Source organism: Salmo salar, chromosome ssa26 (assembly GCF_905237065.1).
Source record: "Salmo salar chromosome ssa26, Ssal_v3.1, whole genome shotgun sequence".
NCBI lineage: Eukaryota > Metazoa > Chordata > Actinopteri > Salmoniformes > Salmonidae > Salmo > Salmo salar.
Genome location: NC_059467.1, coordinates 47,229,844 through 47,248,679, shown reverse-complemented (window position 1 = coordinate 47,248,679; position 18,836 = coordinate 47,229,844). Strand labels below are relative to the sequence as shown.

The 18,836-nt window shown below is 43.8% G+C and overlaps 1 protein-coding gene across 2 annotated transcripts in view; it reads right to left on the bottom strand.

The window, feature by feature from the left end:
• Positions 1-18,836, bottom strand: part of LOC106593436 (multiple epidermal growth factor-like domains protein 11) — a 380,364-nt gene that overhangs the window by 28,194 nt on the left and 333,334 nt on the right. For both annotated transcript variants that reach the window (XM_045708336.1, XM_045708337.1), the window contains exon 16: positions 6,683-6,817. In XM_045708336.1, the coding sequence (XP_045564292.1) occupies positions 6,683-6,817 (135 nt within the window). The remainder of the gene's footprint in view (positions 1-6,682; positions 6,818-18,836) is intronic.

Sequence of the window (18,836 nt, the reverse complement as noted above, 5' to 3'; positions counted from 1 at the left end):
CTGCCTCAGTTTGTATAATGGCAATTTGCATATACACCAGAATGTTATGAAGAGTGATCAGATGAAATGCAATTAATTGAAAACGGAACTGAATCCCAAAAAAACATTTCCACTGCATTTCAGCCCTGCCACAAAAGGACCAGCTGACATCATGTCAGTGATTCTCTCGTTAACACAGGTCTGAGTGTTGACGAGGACAAGGCTGGAGATCACTCTGTCATGCTGATTGAGTTCGAATAACAGACTGGAAGCTGCAAAAGGAGGGTGGTGCTTGGAATCATTGTTCTTCCTCTGTCAACCATGGTTACTTGCAAGGAAACACATGCCGTCATCATTGCTTTGCACAAAAAGGGCTTCACAGGCAAGGATATTGCTACCAGTAAGATTTCACCTAAATCAACCATTTATCGGATCATCAAGAACTTCAAGGAGAGCGGTTCAATTGTTGTGAAGAAGGCTTCAGGGCGCCCAAGAAAGTCCAGCAAGCGCCAGGACTGTCTCCTAAAGTTGATTCAGTTGCGGGATCGGGGCACCACCAGTACAGAGCTTGCTCAGGAATGACAGCAGGCAGGTGTGAGTGCATCTGCACACACAGTGAGGCGAATACTTTTGGAGGATGGCCTGGTGTAAAGAAGGGCAGCAAAGAAGCCACTTCTCTCCAGGAAAAACATCAGGGACAGACTGATATTCTGCAAAAGGTACAGGGATTGGACTGCTGAGGACTGGGGTAAAGTCATTTTCTCTGATGAATCCTCTGGAAAAAAGCTTGTCCGGAGAAGACAAGGTGAACGCTACCATCAGTCCTGTGTCATGCCAACAGTAAAGCATCCTGAGACCATTCATGTGTGGGGTTGCTTCTCAGCCAAGGGAGTGGGCTCACTCACAATTTTGCCTAAGAACACAGCCATGAATAAAGAATGGTAACAACACATCCTCCGAGAGCAAGTTCTCCCAACCATCCAGGAACAGTTTGGTGATGAACAATACCTTTTCCAGCGTGATGGAGCACCTTGCCATAAGGCAAAAGTGATAACTAAGTGGCTCGGGGAACGAAACATCGATATTTTGGGTCCATGGCCAGGAAACTCCCCAGACCTTAATCCCATTGAGAACTTGTGGTCAGTCATCAAGAGACGGGTGGACAAACAAAAACCCACAAATTCTGACAAACTCCAAGCATTGATTATGCAAGAATGGGCTGCCATCAGTCAGGATGTGGCCCAGAAGTTAATTGACAGCATGCCAGGGCGGATTGCAGAGGTCTTGAAAAAGAAGGGTCAACACTGCAAATATTGACTCTTTGCATCAACATAGTGTAATTGTCAATAAAAGCCTTTGACACTTATGAAATGCTTGTAATTATACTTCAGTATTCCATAGTAACATCTGACAAAAATATCTAAAGACACTGAAGCAGCAAACTTTGTGGAAATTAATATTTGTGTCATTCTCAAAACTTTTAGCCACGACTGTACAGTATATCCAAACCATGATCAACCTTACATCAGAGAAGATGTAGTTCTGTGTGGCGTCAGCAACACCAAGGTCGTGGATGTGGGTTAAATTCCCACAAGTCTCCCACACACACGTAAAGGTTAAACAAACATCCTGGTAAATTACATCCACTGACTGTTACTGTAAGTTTTTGTTGACAGAGGCGTCTGTTAAGTGCTATATAAATAAAAAGATATTGAAGAGGAGGAGGTCATGCTGGCGTATAAAGGGTTCATTTCTAATCCTCTGAAGAAGGGGAGCTAGTGTGCTTCCTAAATGGCACCCTATTCCCTATATAGTGCATTACTTTCGACCAGAGCTTTATGGGCCCTGGGACTCAGCCAGTGATTTATTGAGCTTCTCCAATGATCCGTCTGTCCAGCCTGCAGTGCAGAGTAGAATGGTTAATGTAGGATAGCGTAGGGCCAGCATTAACACTGCAGCTTGACTGTGCATTTTTAATGACAATTAATATTTCACCTGCCCCCCACTGTCCTCTCTTTCATCTAGGATTCCATTTGGACCCAACAGAACCTTGGAACAGAACCTTGGGCAGGCTATTAACAGTGTTTTAACCTGCCAGGGGGGGGGGGGGGGCACCACACAAGGACAGGGACTCTGTTAGAACAAACTGATAAATGAATCTGAATGTTGAAAGAAAAGTTTATTTCGGTAGAGAAAAGAGGAGGACGAGGTGGAGGTGGATAAGGTCAGAGGAGGAGGAAGAGGAGGAGGAAGAAGAGAGGAAATTCTAACTGCCATCAAGGATATTTGGACTTTTCATTTCTTTCTCTTCTTACTCTTCACTAGTTCTATTTCAATGGGTTTAGCTGCTATCTTCCTCTGAAGGGCCCTTCACTAATTCTATTTCAATGGGTTTAGCTGCTATCTTCCTCTGAAGGGCTCTTCACTAGTTCTATTTCAATGGGTTTAGCTGCTATCTTCCTCTGAAGGGCTCTTCACTAGTTCTATTTCAATGGGTTTAGCTACTATCTTCCTCTGAAGAGCTCTTCACTAGTTCTATTTCAATGGGTTTAGACTATCTTTTGAAGGGGCTCAAGTTCTATTTCAATGGGTTTAGCTACTATCTTCCTCTGAAGATTCACTAGTTTATTTAATGGGTTTAGCTACTATCTTCCTCTGAAGAGCTCTTCACTAGTTCTATTTCAATGGGTTTAGCTACTATTTTCCTCTGAAGGGCTATTTCAAGCCCCTCAAACATGATCTTGTATCTGCATGTGATCATTAGATTTAAACCCACAATTAATTTCAAACTTTCATACTTCAACAGAAAGATTAGAACGTCGCAAAAGGTCTTGTATCGGACGAGAGACCACCAACGTAGACCTAAAAAGCCAAACATTTTCAGAGAGCAACTGCCCAGTGACCGAACTAGCCCGTTAATTAAGGTCTTCTTGACAAACGAGCACCATTTATAAAAGCCCTATTTTAAATAGTAGTCCTTATATTTATGAGACAGCGCTGGGAAGGGTGATGACACAACCCCTCTGGTTATTTAATAGGATCTCTAGGGCTGGAAAGGGCATGAAAGGGAATTCTATATCTGCCCATTGCCTCTTTCTAATTCATTTCTAATTTTATTAGGAAAAGTAATATGTATTTTAAATCTGGATGAGACTTTATAGAGTGGTGAGGAGGAGGAGTCTACCGTGGTGAGGAGGAGGAGTCTACCGTGGTGAGGAGGAGGAGTCTACTGTGGTGAGGAGGAGGAGTTTACTGTGGTGAGGAGGAGGAGTCTACCGTGGTGAGGAGGAGGAGTCTACCGTGGTGAGGAGGAGGAGTCTACTGTGGTGAGGAGGAGGAGTTTACTGTGGTGAGGAGGAGGAGTCTACCGTGGTGAGGAGGAGGAGTCTACCGTGGTGAGGAGGAGGAGTTTACTGTGGTGAGGAGGAGGAGTCTACCGTGGTGAGGAGGAGGAGTCTACCGTGGTGAGGAGGAGGAGTTTACTGTGGTGAGGAGGAGGAGTCTACCGTGGTGAGGAGGAGGAGTCTACCGTGGTGAGGAGGAGGAGTCTACTGTGCTGAGGAGGAGGAGTCTACCGTGGTGAGGAGGAGGAGTCTACCGTGGCGAGGAGGAGTCTACTGTGGTGAGGAGGAGGAGTCTACCGTGATGAGGAGGAGGAGTCTACCGTGGCGAGGAGGAGGAGTCTACCGTGGTGAGGAGGAGGAGTCTACTGTGTACGGAAGCGACTTCACCATTCAGTTTCTGGATTCAGGATTCACTCAAACATCATTTTAAGCTTAATTTTACTATTGACAGTTACAGCTGATTTTGGGATTGTATCGATTCGCTCTCCTTAAATATAAGTCATCTGATTTATTTGTTTAAGTCTGAATTGTTTAATCAAACTTTTCACCACTAGCTCCTGATATCAGGGCATAAAAACTCCAAACTGTCTCCTGAATTAGCCTAGTGGGCCTGAGCTCGTTTTCCCCGGTTTTACCTAGCTGAACTAGGAGGCTAGCTGAACTATGCTAGTTTTTGTCCTCATTGTCAAACGTCCTAAATAATGCACCCTCAACTTCAAAAGTAAAAAACTACAATCATATAACTAAGACATTTGATGGAAAAAAACTTTAAAATGATGTATTGTTTAATTGTTTTGTTGAATAGTCATGACAGGTTCGAGGTATCTGTCGTAAGACAACGGCGGTGGCGAAGGACATCACCGGCGCCATTAGCGTAGGGTCAGCTGGACGTTTCTGACTGGTTCTGCTTGTAACTGTGACAACGGGCAGCCACTCCCCTCTTGGTTCGATGGGATATGTAGTAATTTTGCCAACACAGCCAGATATGTACACAGTCTTGTACCCTTAACCTTTTTTAAACTGACTATCGTATTTGTTGATTAGATAAGACTTTATTAACATAATGACAAATCCAGGAGTCACGAGTTATCTGACATGAGAAAACTTGAGAAAATAGCAACTCTACAGATCGTAATGACTACAGATTATAATGACTACAGATCGTAATGACTACAGATCGTAATGACTACAGATTATAATGGCTACAGATCGTAATGACTACAGATCATAATGACTACAGATCATAATGACTACAGATCGTAATGACTACAGATCGTAATGACTACAGATCATAATGACTACAGATCATAATGACTACAGATCGTAATGACTACAGATCATAATGACTACAGATCGTAATGACTACAGATCGTAATGGCTACAGATCATAATGACTACAGATCATAATGACTACAGATCGTAATGACTACAGATCATAATGACTACAGATCGTAATGGCTACAGATCATAATGACTACAGATCATAATGACTACAGATCATAATGACTACAGATCGTAATGACTACAGATCATAATGACTACAGATCGTAATGGCTACAGATCATAATGACTACAGATCATAATGACTACAGATCGTAATGGCTACAGATCGTAATGACTACAGATCGTAATGACTACAGATCGTAATGACTACAGATCGTAATGACTACAGATTATAATGACTACACATCGTAATGACTACAGATCGTAATGACTACAGATCGTAATGACTACAGATCGTAATGGCTACAGATCGTAATGACTACAGATCGTAATGGCTACAGATCGTAATGACTACAGATCGTAATGGCTACAGATCGTAATGACTACAGATCATAATGACTACAGATTGTAATGACTACAGATCGTAATGACTACAGATCGTAATGACTACAGATCATAATGGCTACAGATCGAAATGACTACAGATCGTAATGACTACAGATCGTAATGACTACAGATTTTAATGACTACAGATCGTAATGACTACAGATCGTAATAACTACAGATCGTAATGGCTACAGATCGTAATGACTACAGATCGTAATGACTACAGATCGTAATGACTACAGATCGTAATGGCTACAGATCGTAATGACTACAGATCGTAATGACTACAGATCGTAATGACTACAGATCGTAATGACTACAGATCATAATGACTACAGATCGCAATGACTACAATCAATGTCTAAATTACTTCCGGACACAAAGGGTCCTCAGAGCTCCTCCTCCTCACCACTCTATAGCCTTTATAGCACTGTGGACCAGGCAGGGGAGAGGAACGGTCATAACAGATCTATGTTATACATATCTATGTCTCAACAGCTCTATGTCATTTTAACAGATCTATGTCATATTAACAGATCTATGTCCTATTAACAGATCTATGTCTCAACAGATCTATGTCAGAACAGATTTATGTCATATTAATAGATATATGTCGTATTAACAGATCTATGTTATATTAACTAATATAGGTCATATTAACAGATCTATATCCTATTAACAGATCTATATCCTATTAACAGACCTATGTCATTTTAACAGATTTATGTCATATTAACAGATCTATGTCCTAACAGTAACAAATCTATGACCTAATAGATCTATGTCATATTAACAGATCTATGGCTTAATAGATTTATGTCCTGATATATCTATGTCATAACAGTAACAGATCTATGTCCTAATAGATCTACGTCCTAACAGATGGTTCTGTGATTAAGCCACACACTCCAGATGAATAACCTTGGCTGAGACTTGAAGACAAGCATTAGCTCCTTCTCTTGTGACGTGGAGGAGACCGGCTTCAGATTTATGACTGAATTTACTTCAGAACACTATTTAAATATGTAAAGTTGTGTTGATATATCTATTGAACGTACAAAAATGACAAATTAACATTGTACGTAAGACAAATGAGTTGGCTAAAGTACAAACTGTCTGGCATCCAGGCTAGTGGAAAGAGGTTTGAGGCAGAGTGAAAACAGAGACCTATGTCCCATCTCCAAACAGTCATATCAAACCTAGAGACAGAGAGAGCAGAGACAGTAAGGGGTTTGAGACAGAGAGAACAGAGACTGTAAGGGGTTTGAGACAGAGAGAACAGAGACTGTAAGGGGTTTGAGACAGAGAGAACAGAGACTGTAAGGGGTTTGAGACAGAGAGAACAGAGACTGTAAGGGGTTTGAGACAGAGAGAACAGAGACTGTAAGGGGTTTGAGACAGAGAGAACAGAGACTGTAAGGGGTTTGAGACAGAGAGAACAAAGACTGTAAGGGGTTTGAGGCAGAAAGAACAGCGACTGATGGAAAGAGGTTTGAAGCAGAGCGAGCAGAAAGACTAGAGAAACTCACCTTGGTTACACAGAGAGCCACAGAATCCTGACAGACACTCACAGTGTCCTGTGATGTGGTGACAAGGACCATTGCTATGGATACACTGAGGACAGGACTGACTGCAGCGCTGACCATAGAACCCTGGAGAACAGACTGAAAACACAGGGGACAGGGTGAGTGGATTAATGTGTGAGTAGGTATGTGTAGGTATGTAGGTATGTGTGTGTGTGAGTGTGTGTGTGTGTGTGTCTGTGAGTGTGTGTGTGTGTGTGTGTGTGTGTGTGTGTGTGTGTGCGTGTGTGTATGCGTATGCGTGTGTGTGTGTGTGTATGTTTGTGTGTGTGTGTGTGTGTGTGTCTGTGTGTGTGTGTGTGTGTGTCTGTGTGTGTGTGTGTCTGTGTGTGTGTGTGTGGTGGGGGGGTATGTTTGTGTGTGTGTGTGTGTGTGTGTGTGTGTGTGTGTGTGTGTGTGTGTGTGTGTGTGTGTGTGTGTGTGTGTGTGTGTGTGTGTGTGTGTGTGTCTGTGTGTGTGTGTGTGTGTGTGTGTGTGTGTGTGTGTGTGTGTGTGTGTGTGTGTGTGTATACTTATAAACACAGACATTTCTGAGACAACCACAGATACAAAGCTAAGACACAACCGGACACTACCGGACACTACCAGACCCTACCAGACACCACCAGACACCACCAGATACCACTAGACACCACCAGACACCACCGGACACCACCGGACACTACCGGACACTACCGGACACTACCGGACACAACCGGACACTACCGGACACTACCGGACACTCCTGGACACTACCGGACACCACCAGACACTACAGGACACCACCGGACACTACCGGACACCAACGGACACCAACGGACACCACCGGACACTACCGGACACCACCGGACACAACCGGACACCACCGGACACAACCGGACACAACCGGACACTACCGGACACTACCGGACACCACCGGACACTACCGGACACTACCGGACACTACCAGACACTACCAGACACTATCAGACAATCCTGGACACTACCAGACACTACCAGACACAACCAGACACTACCGGACACTACCAGACACTACCAGACACTACCAGACACTACCAGACACAACCAGACACTACCGGACACTACCAGACACTAGAAGACACTAGAAGACACTCACGGACAATCCTGGACACTGCCAGACACTACCGGACACTACCAGACACTACCAGACACTACCGGACACTACCAGACACTAGAAGACACTCACGGACAATCCTGGACACTGCCAGACACTGCAAGACACTACCGGACACTACAGGACACTACAGGACACTACCGGAGACTACAAGACACTACCGGACACTACCGGACACTACAAGGCACTACCGGACACTACCGGACACTACAGGACACCACCGGACACTACAGGACACCACCGGACACTACCGGACACTACAGGACACCACCGGACACTACCGGACACCACCGGACACCCCCGGACACCACCGGACACTACCGGACACTACCGGACATTACAAGACACTACCGGACACTACCGGACACTACCGGACACTCGCGGACACCACCGGACACTACCGGACACTACCAGACACTACAGGACACTACCGGACACTACAGGACACTACCGGACACTACTGGACACTACCAGACACTACAAGACACTACAGGACACTACAAGACACTACCGGACACTACTGGACACTACCGGACACTACAAGACACTACAAGATACTACCGGACACTACACACCAAAGATAACATTAAACACTCAAACGCTCATGGCATTTCCTATTTCCTATTTCCTATTTCTCCTCTACTCTCCCCTCCCCTCCCCTCCTCTCATCCCCTCCACTCCCCAACTCTCCTCTCCTCTCCCCTCCTCTCCTCTCCTCTCTTTTCCTTTCTTCTTTCAGGTTCAAATGAGGTAAAGTCTGAAGCCAAGGAAGAAAACCACTTTGACAGCCCACTCTGTTCTCTATTGTAGTCCTCTGTAGTGAAGGAACAGACCAGTTAGGGGGCTTAGCTTTGTCCTCCTTCACTGAGGCTGCCAACATCCCAAATGGTATATAGTGCACTATATACGGCCCATAGAGTATTGTGCACTATAAAGGGAATAGGGTGCCATTGGGCTACATCCTGTGCCAATCAGGCCATATGTCTTCCTTAAGCTCTTAATTAGTTTGCATTGATGTTTCTCTAAGTGGCGAGAGGAGGAGTTAACAGGTCAGAATGATGTTTCCTTCCTGCTCTGTCTCAGTGTAATGAGAGGAGGAGTTAACAGGTCAGAATGATGTTTACTTCCTGCTCTGTCTCAGTGTAATGAGAGGAGTTAACAGGTCAGAATGATGTTTACTTCCTGCTCTGTCTCAGTGTAATGAGGGGAGGAGTTAACAGGTCAGAATGATGTTTCCTTCCTGCTCTGTCTCAGTGTAATGAGAGGAGGAGTTAACAGGTCAGAATGATGTTTACTTCCTGCTCTGTCTCAGTGTAATGAGAGGAGTTAACAGGTCAGAATGATGTTTACTTCCTGCTCTGTCTCAGTGTAATGAGGGGAGGAGTTAACAGGTCAGAATGATGTTTACTTCCTGCTCTGTCTCAGTGTAATGAGAGGAGTTAACAGGTCAGAATGATGTTTCCTTCCTGCTCTGTCTCAGTGTAATGAGAGGAGTTAACAGGTCAGAATGATCTTTACTTCCTGCTCTGTCTCAGTGTAATGAGAGGAGGAGTTAACAGGTCAGAATGATGTTTACTTCCTGCTCTGTCTCAGTGTAATGAGAGGAGTTAACAGGTCAGAATGATGTTTACTTCCTGCTCTGTCTCAGTGTAATGAGAGGAGTTAACAGGTCAGAATGATCTTTACTTCCTGCTCTGTCTCAGTGTAATGAGAGGAGTTAACAGGTCAGAATGATGTTTACTTCCTGCTCTGTCTCAGTGTAATGAGAGGAGTTAACAGGTCAGAATGATGTTTCCTTCCTGCTCTGTCTCAGTGTAATGAGAGGAGGAGTTAACAGGTCAGAATGATGTTTACTTCCTGCTCTGTCTCAGTGTAATGAGAGGAGGAGTTAACAGGTCAGAATGATGTTTACTTCCTGCTCTGTCTCAGTGTAATGAGAGGAGGAGTTAACAGGTCAGAATGATGTTTACTTCCTGCTCTGTCTCAGTGTAATGAGAGGAGGAGTTAACAGGTCAGAATGATGTTTCCTTCCTGCTCTGTCTCAGTGTAATGAGAGGAGTTAACAGGTCAGAATGATGTTTACTTCCTGCTCTGTCTCAGTGTAATGAGAGGAGTTAACAGGTCAGAATGATGTTTACTTCCTGCTCTGTCTCAGTGTAATGAGGGGAGGAGTTAACAGGTCAGAATGATGTTTACTTCCTGCTCTGTCTCAGTGTAATGAGAGGAGTTAACAGGTCAGAATGATGTTTACTTCCTGCTCTGTCTCAGTGTAATGAGAGGAGGAGTTAACAGGTCAGAATGATGTTTCCTTCCTGCTCTGTCTCAGTGTAATGAGAGGACGAGTTAACAGGTCAGAATGATGTTTACTTCCTGCTCTGTCTCAGTGTAATGAGAGGAGGAGTTAACAGGTCAGAATGATGTTTACCTCCTGCTCTGTCTCAGTGTAATGAGAGGAGAAGTTAACAGGTCAGAATGATGTTTCCTTCCTGCTCTGTCTCAGTGTAATGAGGGGAGGAGTTAACAGGTCAGAATGATGTTTACTTCCTGCTCTGTCTCAGTGTAATGAGAGGAGTTAACAGGTCAGAATGATGTTTACTTCCTGCTCTGTCTCAGTGTAATGAGAGGAGGAGTTAACAGGTCAGAATGATGTTTACTTCCTGCTCTGTCTCAGTGTAATGAGAGGAGGAGTTAACAGGTCAGAATGATGTTTACTTCCTGCTCTGTCTCAGTGTAATGAGAGGAGGAGTTAACAGGTCAGAATGATGTTTCCTTCCTGCTCTGTCTCAGTGTAATGAGAGGAGGAGTTAACAGGTCAGAATGATGTTTACTTCCTGCTCTGTCTCAGTGTAATGAGAGGACGAGTTAACAGGTCAGAATGATGTTTACTTCCTGCTCTGTCTCAGTGTAATGAGAGGAGTTAACAGGTCAGAATGATGTTTCCTTCCTGCTCTGTCTCAGTGTAATGAGAGGAGGAGTTAACAGGTCAGAATGATGTTTACTTCCTGCTCTGTCTCAGTGTAATGAGAGGAGTTAACAGGTCAGAATGATGTTTCCTTCCTGCTCTGTCTCAGTGTAATGAGAGGAGGAGTTAACAGGTCAGAATGATGTTTACTTCCTGCTCTGTCTCAGTGTAATGAGAGGAGTTAACAGGTCAGAATGATGTTTCCTTCCTGCTCTGTCTCAGTGTAATGAGAGGAGGAGTTAACAGGTCAGAATGATGTTTACTTCCTGCTCTGTCTCAGTGTAATGAGAGGAGGAGTTAACAGGTCAGAATGATGTTTACTTCCTGCTCTGTCTCAGTGTAATGAGAGGAGAAGTTAACAGGTCAGAATGATGTTTACTTCCTGCTCTGTCTCAGTGTAATGAGAGGAGGAGTTAACAGGTCAGAATGATCTTTACTTCCTGCTCTGTCTCAGTGTAATGAGAGGAGTTAACAGGTCAGAATGATGTTTACTTCCTGCTCTGTCTCAGTGTAATGAGAGGAGAAGTTAACAGGTCAGAATGATGTTTACTTCCTGCTCTGTCTCAGTGTAATGAGAGGAGTTAACAGGTCAGAATGATGTTTCCTTCCTGCTCTGTCTCAGTGTAATGAGAGGAGGAGTTAACGGGTCAGAATGATGTTTACTTCCTGCTCTGTCTCAGTGTAATGAGGGGAGGAGTTAACAGGTCAGAATGATGTTTACTTCCTGCTCTGTCTCAGTGTAATGAGAGGAGGAGTTAACAGGTCAGAATGATGTTTACTTCCTGCTCTGTCTCAGTGTAATGAGAGGAGGCGTTAACAGGTCAGAATGATGTTTACTTCCTGCTCTGTCTCAGTGTAATGAGGGGAGGAGTTAACAGGTCAGAATGATGTTTACTTCCTGCTCTGTCTCAGTGTAATGAGAGGAGTTAACAGGTCAGAATGATGTTTACTTCCTGCTCTGTCTCAGTGTAATGAGAGGAGGAGTTAACAGGTCAGAATGATGTTTACTTCCTGCTCTGTCTCAGTGTAATGAGAGGAGGAGTTAACAGGTCAGAATGATGTTTACTTCCTGCTCTGTCTCAGTGTAATGAGAGGAGGAGTTAACAGGTCAGAATGATGTTTCCTTCCTGCTCTGTCTCAGTGTAATGAGAGGAGGAGTTAACAGGTCAGAATGATGTTTACTTCCTGCTCTGTCTCAGTGTAATGAGAGGACGAGTTAACAGGTCAGAATGATGTTTACTTCCTGCTCTGTCTCAGTGTAATGAGAGGAGTTAACAGGTCAGAATGATGTTTCCTTCCTGCTCTGTCTCAGTGTAATGAGAGGAGGAGTTAACAGGTCAGAATGATGTTTACTTCCTGCTCTGTCTCAGTGTAATGAGAGGAGTTAACAGGTCAGAATGATGTTTCCTTCCTGCTCTGTCTCAGTGTAATGAGAGGAGGAGTTAACAGGTCAGAATGATGTTTACTTCCTGCTCTGTCTCAGTGTAATGAGAGGAGTTAACAGGTCAGAATGATGTTTCCTTCCTGCTCTGTCTCAGTGTAATGAGAGGAGGAGTTAACAGGTCAGAATGATGTTTACTTCCTGCTCTGTCTCAGTGTAATGAGAGGAGGAGTTAACAGGTCAGAATGATGTTTACTTCCTGCTCTGTCTCAGTGTAATGAGAGGAGAAGTTAACAGGTCAGAATGATGTTTACTTCCTGCTCTGTCTCAGTGTAATGAGAGGAGGAGTTAACAGGTCAGAATGATCTTTACTTCCTGCTCTGTCTCAGTGTAATGAGAGGAGTTAACAGGTCAGAATGATGTTTACTTCCTGCTCTGTCTCAGTGTAATGAGAGGAGAAGTTAACAGGTCAGAATGATGTTTACTTCCTGCTCTGTCTCAGTGTAATGAGAGGACGAGTTAACAGGTCAGAATGATGTTTACTTCCTGCTCTGTCTCAGTGTAATGAGAGGAGTTAACAGGTCAGAATGATGTTTACTTCCTGCTCTGTCTCAGTGTAATGAGAGGAGGAGTTAACAGGTCAGAATGATGTTTACTTCCTGCTCTGTCTCAGTGTAATGAGAGGAGGAGTTAACAGGTCAGAATGATGTTTCCTTCCTGCTCTGTCTCAGTGTAATGAGAGGAGGAGTTAACAGGTCAGAATGATGTTTACTTCCTGCTCTGTCTCAGTGTAATGAGAGGAGGAGTTAACAGGTCAGAATGATGTTTACTTCCTGCTCTGTCTCAGTGTAATGAGAGGAGTTAACAGGTCAGAATGATGTTTACTTCCTGCTCTGTCTCAGTGTAATGAGAGGAGGAGTTAACAGGTCAGAATTATGTTTCCTTCCTGCTCTGTCTCAGTGTAATGAGAGGAGGAGTTAACAGGTCAGAATGATGTTTCCTTCCTGCTCTGTCTCAGTGTAATGAGGGGAGGAGTTAACAGGTCAGAATTATGTTTACTTCCTGCTCTGTCTCAGTGTAATGAGAGGAGGAGTTAACAGGTCAGAATGATGTTTACTTCCTGCTCTGTCACAGTGTAATGAGAGGAGGAGTTAACAGGTCAGAATGATGTTTACTTCCTGCTCTGTCTCAGTGTAATGAGAGGAGTTAACAGGTCAGAATGATGTTTACTTCCTGCTCTGTCTCAGTGTAATGAGAGGAGTTAACAGGTCAGAATGATGTTTACTTCCTGCTCTGTCTCAGTGTAATGAGAGGAGGAGTTAACAGGTCAGAATGATGTTTACTTCCTGCTCTGTCTCAGTGTAATGAGGGGAGGAGTTAACAGGTCAGAATGATGTTTACTTCCTGCTCTGTCTCAGTGTAATGAGAGGAGTTAACAGGTCAGAATGATGTTTACTTCCTGCTCTGTCTCAGTGTAATGAGAGGAGTTAACAGGTCAGAATGATGTTTCCTTCCTGCTCTGTCTCAGTGTAATGAGAGGAGGAGTTAACGGGTCAGAATGATGTTTACTTCCTGCTCTGTCTCAGTGTAATGAGGGGAGGAGTTAACAGGTCAGAATGATGTTTACTTCCTGCTCTGTCTCAGTGTAATGAGAGGAGGAGTTAACAGGTCAGAATGATGTTTACTTCCTGCTCTGTCTCAGTGTAATGAGAGGAGGCGTTAACAGGTCAGAATGATGTTTACTTCCTGCTCTGTCTCAGTGTAATGAGGGGAGGAGTTAACAGGTCAGAATGATGTTTACTTCCTGCTCTGTCTCAGTGTAATGAGAGGAGTTAACAGGTCAGAATGATGTTTCCTTCCTGCTCTGTCTCAGTGTAATGAGAGGAGGAGTTAACAGGTCAGAATGATGTTTACTTCCTGCTCTGTCTCAGTGTAATGAGGGGAGGAGTTAACAGGTCAGAATGATGTTTACTTCCTGCTCTGTCTCAGTGTAATGAGAGGAGGAGTTAACAGGTCAGAATGATGTTTACTTCCTGCTCTGTCTCAGTGTAATGAGGGGAGGAGTTAACAGGTCAGAATGATGTTTACTTCCTGCTCTGTCTCAGTGTAATGAGAGGAGTTAACAGGTCAGAATGATGTTTACTTCCTGCTCTGTCTCAGTGTAATGAGAGGAGGAGTTAACAGGTCAGAATGATGTTTCCTTCCTGCTCTGTCTCAGTGTAATGAGAGGAGGAGTTAACAGGTCAGAATGATGTTTACTTCCTGCTCTGTCTCAGTGTAATGAGAGGAGGAGTTAACAGGTCAGAATGATGTTTACTTCCTGCTCTGTCTCAGTGTAATGAGAGGAGGAGTTAACAGGTCAGAATGATGTTTACTTCCTGCTCTGTCTCAGTGTAATGAGAGGAGGAGTTAACAGGTCAGAATGATGTTTCCTTCCTGCTCTGTCTCAGTGTAATGAGAGGAGGAGTTAACAGGTCAGAATGATGTTTACTTCCTGCTCTGTCTCAGTGTAATGAGAGGACGAGTTAACAGGTCAGAATGATGTTTACTTCCTGCTCTGTCTCAGTGTAATGAGAGGAGTTAACAGGTCAGAATGATGTTTCCTTCCTGCTCTGTCTCAGTGTAATGAGAGGAGGAGTTAACAGGTCAGAATGATGTTTCCTTCCTGCTCTGTCTCAGTGTAATGAGAGGAGGAGTTAACAGGTCAGAATGATGTTTACTTCCTGCTCTGTCTCAGTGTAATGAGAGGAGTTAACAGGTCAGAATGATGTTTCCTTCCTGCTCTGTCTCAGTGTAATGAGAGGAGGAGTTAACAGGTCAGAATGATGTTTACTTCCTGCTCTGTCTCAGTGTAATGAGAGGAGGAGTTAACAGGTCAGAATGATGTTTACTTCCTGCTCTGTCTCAGTGTAATGAGAGGAGAAGTTAACAGGTCAGAATTATGTTTACTTCCTGCTCTGTCTCAGTGTAATGAGAGGAGGAGTTAACAGGTCAGAATGATCTTTACTTCCTGCTCTGTCTCAGTGTAATGAGAGGAGTTAACAGGTCAGAATGATGTTTACTTCCTGCTCTGTCTCAGTGTAATGAGAGGAGAAGTTAACAGGTCAGAATGATGTTTACTTCCTGCTCTGTCTCAGTGTAATGAGAGGACGAGTTAACAGGTCAGAATGATGTTTACTTCCTGCTCTGTCTCAGTGTAATGAGAGGAGTTAACAGGTCAGAATGATGTTTCCTTCCTGCTCTGTCTCAGTGTAATGAGAGGAGGAGTTAACAGGTCAGAATGATGTTTACTTCCTGCTCTGTCTCAGTGTAATGAGAGGAGGAGTTAACAGGTCAGAATGATGTTTACTTCCTGCTCTGTCTCAGTGTAATGAGAGGAGTTAACAGGTCAGAATGATGTTTACTTCCTGCTCTGTCTCAGTGTAATGAGAGGAGGAGTTAACAGGTCAGAATGATGTTTACTTCCTGCTCTGTCTCAGTGTAATGAGGGGAGGAGTTAACAGGTCAGAATGATGTTTACTTCCTGCTCTGTCTCAGTGTAATGAGAGGAGTTAACAGGTCAGAATGATGTTTACTTCCTGCTCTGTCTCAGTGTAATGAGAGGAGTTAACAGGTCAGAATGATGTTTCCTTCCTGCTCTGTCTCAGTGTAATGAGAGGAGGAGTTAACGGGTCAGAATGATGTTTACTTCCTGCTCTGTCTCAGTGTAATGAGGGGAGGAGTTAACAGGTCAGAATGATGTTTACTTCCTGCTCTGTCTCAGTGTAATGAGAGGAGGAGTTAACAGGTCAGAATGATGTTTACTTCCTGCTCTGTCTCAGTGTAATGAGAGGAGGAGTTAACAGGTCAGAATGATGTTTACTTCCTGCTCTGTCTCAGTGTAATGAGAGGAGTTAACAGGTCAGAATGATGTTTACTTCCTGCTCTCTCTCAGTGTAATGAGAGGAGGAGTTAACAGGTCAGAATGATGTTTACTTCCTGCTCTGTCTCAGTGTAATGAGAGGAGGAGTTAACAGGTCAGAATGATGTTTACTTCCTGCTCTGTCTCAGTGTAATGAGAGGAGGAGTTAACAGGTCAGAATGATGTTTACTTCCTGCTCTGTCTCAGTGTAATGAGGGGAGGAGTTAACAGGTCAGAATGATGTTTACTTCCTGCTCTGTCTCAGTGTAATGAGAGGAGTTAACAGGTCAGAATGATGTTTACTTCCTGCTCTGTCTCAGTGTAATGAGAGGAGGAGTTAACAGGTCAGAATGATGTTTCCTTCCTGCTCTGTCTCAGTGTAATGAGAGGAGTTAACAGGTCAGAATGATGTTTACTTCCTGCTCTGTCTCAGTGTAATGAGAGGAGGAGTTAACAGGTCAGAATGATGTTTACTTCCTGCTCTGTCTCAGTGTAATGAGAGGAGTTAACAGGTCAGAATGATGTTTACTTCCTGCTCTGTCTCAGTGTAATGAGAGGAGGAGTTAACAGGTCAGAATGATGTTTACTTCCTGCTCTGTCTCAGTGTAATGAGAGGAGTTAACAGGTCAGAATGATGTTTCCTTCCTGCTCTGTCTCAGTGTAATGAGAGGAGGAGTTAACAGGTCAGAATGATGTTTACTTCCTGCTCTGTCCCAGTGTAATGAGAGGAGGAGTTAACAGGTCAGAATGATGTTTACTTCCTGCTCTGTTTATGTGTAATGAGAGGAGAAGTTAACAGGTCAGAATGATGTTTACTTCCTGCTCTGTCTCAGTGTAATGAGAGGAGGAGTTAACAGGTCAGAATGATCTTTACTTCCTGCTCTGTCTCAGTGTAATGAGAGGAGTTAACAGGTCAGAATGATGTTTACTTCCTGCTCTGTCTCAGTGTAATGAGAGGAGAAGTTAACAGGTCAGAATGATGTTTACTTCCTGCTCTGTCTCAGTGTAATGAGAGGACGAGTTAACAGGTCAGAATGATGTTTACTTCCTGCTCTGTCTCAGTGTAATGAGAGGAGTTAACAGGTCAGAATGATGTTTACTTCCTGCTCTGTCTCAGTGTAATGAGAGGAGGAGTTAACAGGTCAGAATGATGTTTACTTCCTGCTCTGTCTCAGTGTAATGAGAGGAGGAGTTAACAGGTCAGAATGATGTTTCCTTCCTGCTCTGTCTCAGTGTAATGAGAGGAGGAGTTAACAGGTCAGAATGATGTTTACTTCCTGCTCTGTCTCAGTGTAATGAGAGGAGGAGTTAACAGGTCAGAATGATGTTTACTTCCTGCTCTGTCTCAGTGTAATGAGAGGAGTTAACAGGTCAGAATGATGTTTACTTCCTGCTTTGTCTCAGTGTAATGAGAGGAGGAGTTAACAGGTCAGAATTATGTTTCCTTCCTGCTCTGTCTCAGTGTAATGAGAGGAGGAGTTAACAGGTCAGAATGATGTTTCCTTCCTGCTCTGTCTCAGTGTAATGAGGGGAGGAGTTAACAGGTCAGAATTATGTTTACTTCCTGCTCTGTCTCAGTGTAATGAGAGGAGGAGTTAACAGGTCAGAATGATGTTTACTTCCTGCTCTGTCTCAGTGTAATGAGAGGAGGAGTTAACAGGTCAGAATGATGTTTACTTCCTGCTCTGTCTCAGTGTAATGAGGGGAGGAGTTAACAGGTCAGAATGATGTTTACTTCCTGCTCTGTCTCAGTGTAATGAGAGGAGTTAACAGGTCAGAATGATGTTTACTTCCTGCTCTGTCTCAGTGTAATGAGAGGAGTTAACAGGTCAGAATGATGTTTCCTTCCTGCTCTGTCTCAGTGTAATGAGAGGAGGAGTTAACGGGTCAGAATGATGTTTACTTCCTGCTCTGTCTCAGTGTAATGAGGGGAGGAGTTAACAGGTCAGAATGATGTTTACTTCCTGCTCTGTCTCAGTGTAATGAGAGGAGGAGTTAACAGGTCAGAATGATGTTTACTTCCTGCTCTGTCTCAGTGTAATGAGAGGAGGCGTTAACAGGTCAGAATGATGTTTACTTCCTGCTCTGTCTCAGTGTAATGAGGGGAGGAGTTAACAGGTCAGAATGATGTTTACTTCCTGCTCTGTCTCAGTGTAATGAGAGGAGTTAACAGGTCAGAATGATGTTTCCTTCCTGCTCTGTCTCAGTGTAATGAGAGGAGGAGTTAACAGGTCAGAATGATGTTTACTTCCTGCTCTGTCTCAGTGTAATGAGGGGAGGAGTTAACAGGTCAGAATGATGTTTACTTCCTGCTCTGTCTCAGTGTAATGAGAGGAGGAGTTAACAGGTCAGAATGATGTTTACTTCCTGCTCTGTCTCAGTGTAATGAGGGGAGGAGTTAACAGGTCAGAATGATGTTTACTTCCTGCTCTGTCTCAGTGTAATGAGAGGAGTTAACAGGTCAGAATGATGTTTACTTCCTGGTCTGTCTCAGTGTAATGAGAGGAGGAGTTAACAGGTCAGAATGATGTTTCCTTCCTGCTCTGTCTCAGTGTAATGAGAGGAGGAGTTAACAGGTCAGAATGATGTTTACTTCCTGCTCTGTCTCAGTGTAATGAGAGGAGGAGTTAACAGGTCAGAATGATGTTTACTTCCTGCTCTGTCTCAGTGTAATGAGAGGAGGAGTTAACAGGTCAGAATGATGTTTACTTCCTGCTCTGTCTCAGTGTAATGAGAGGAGGA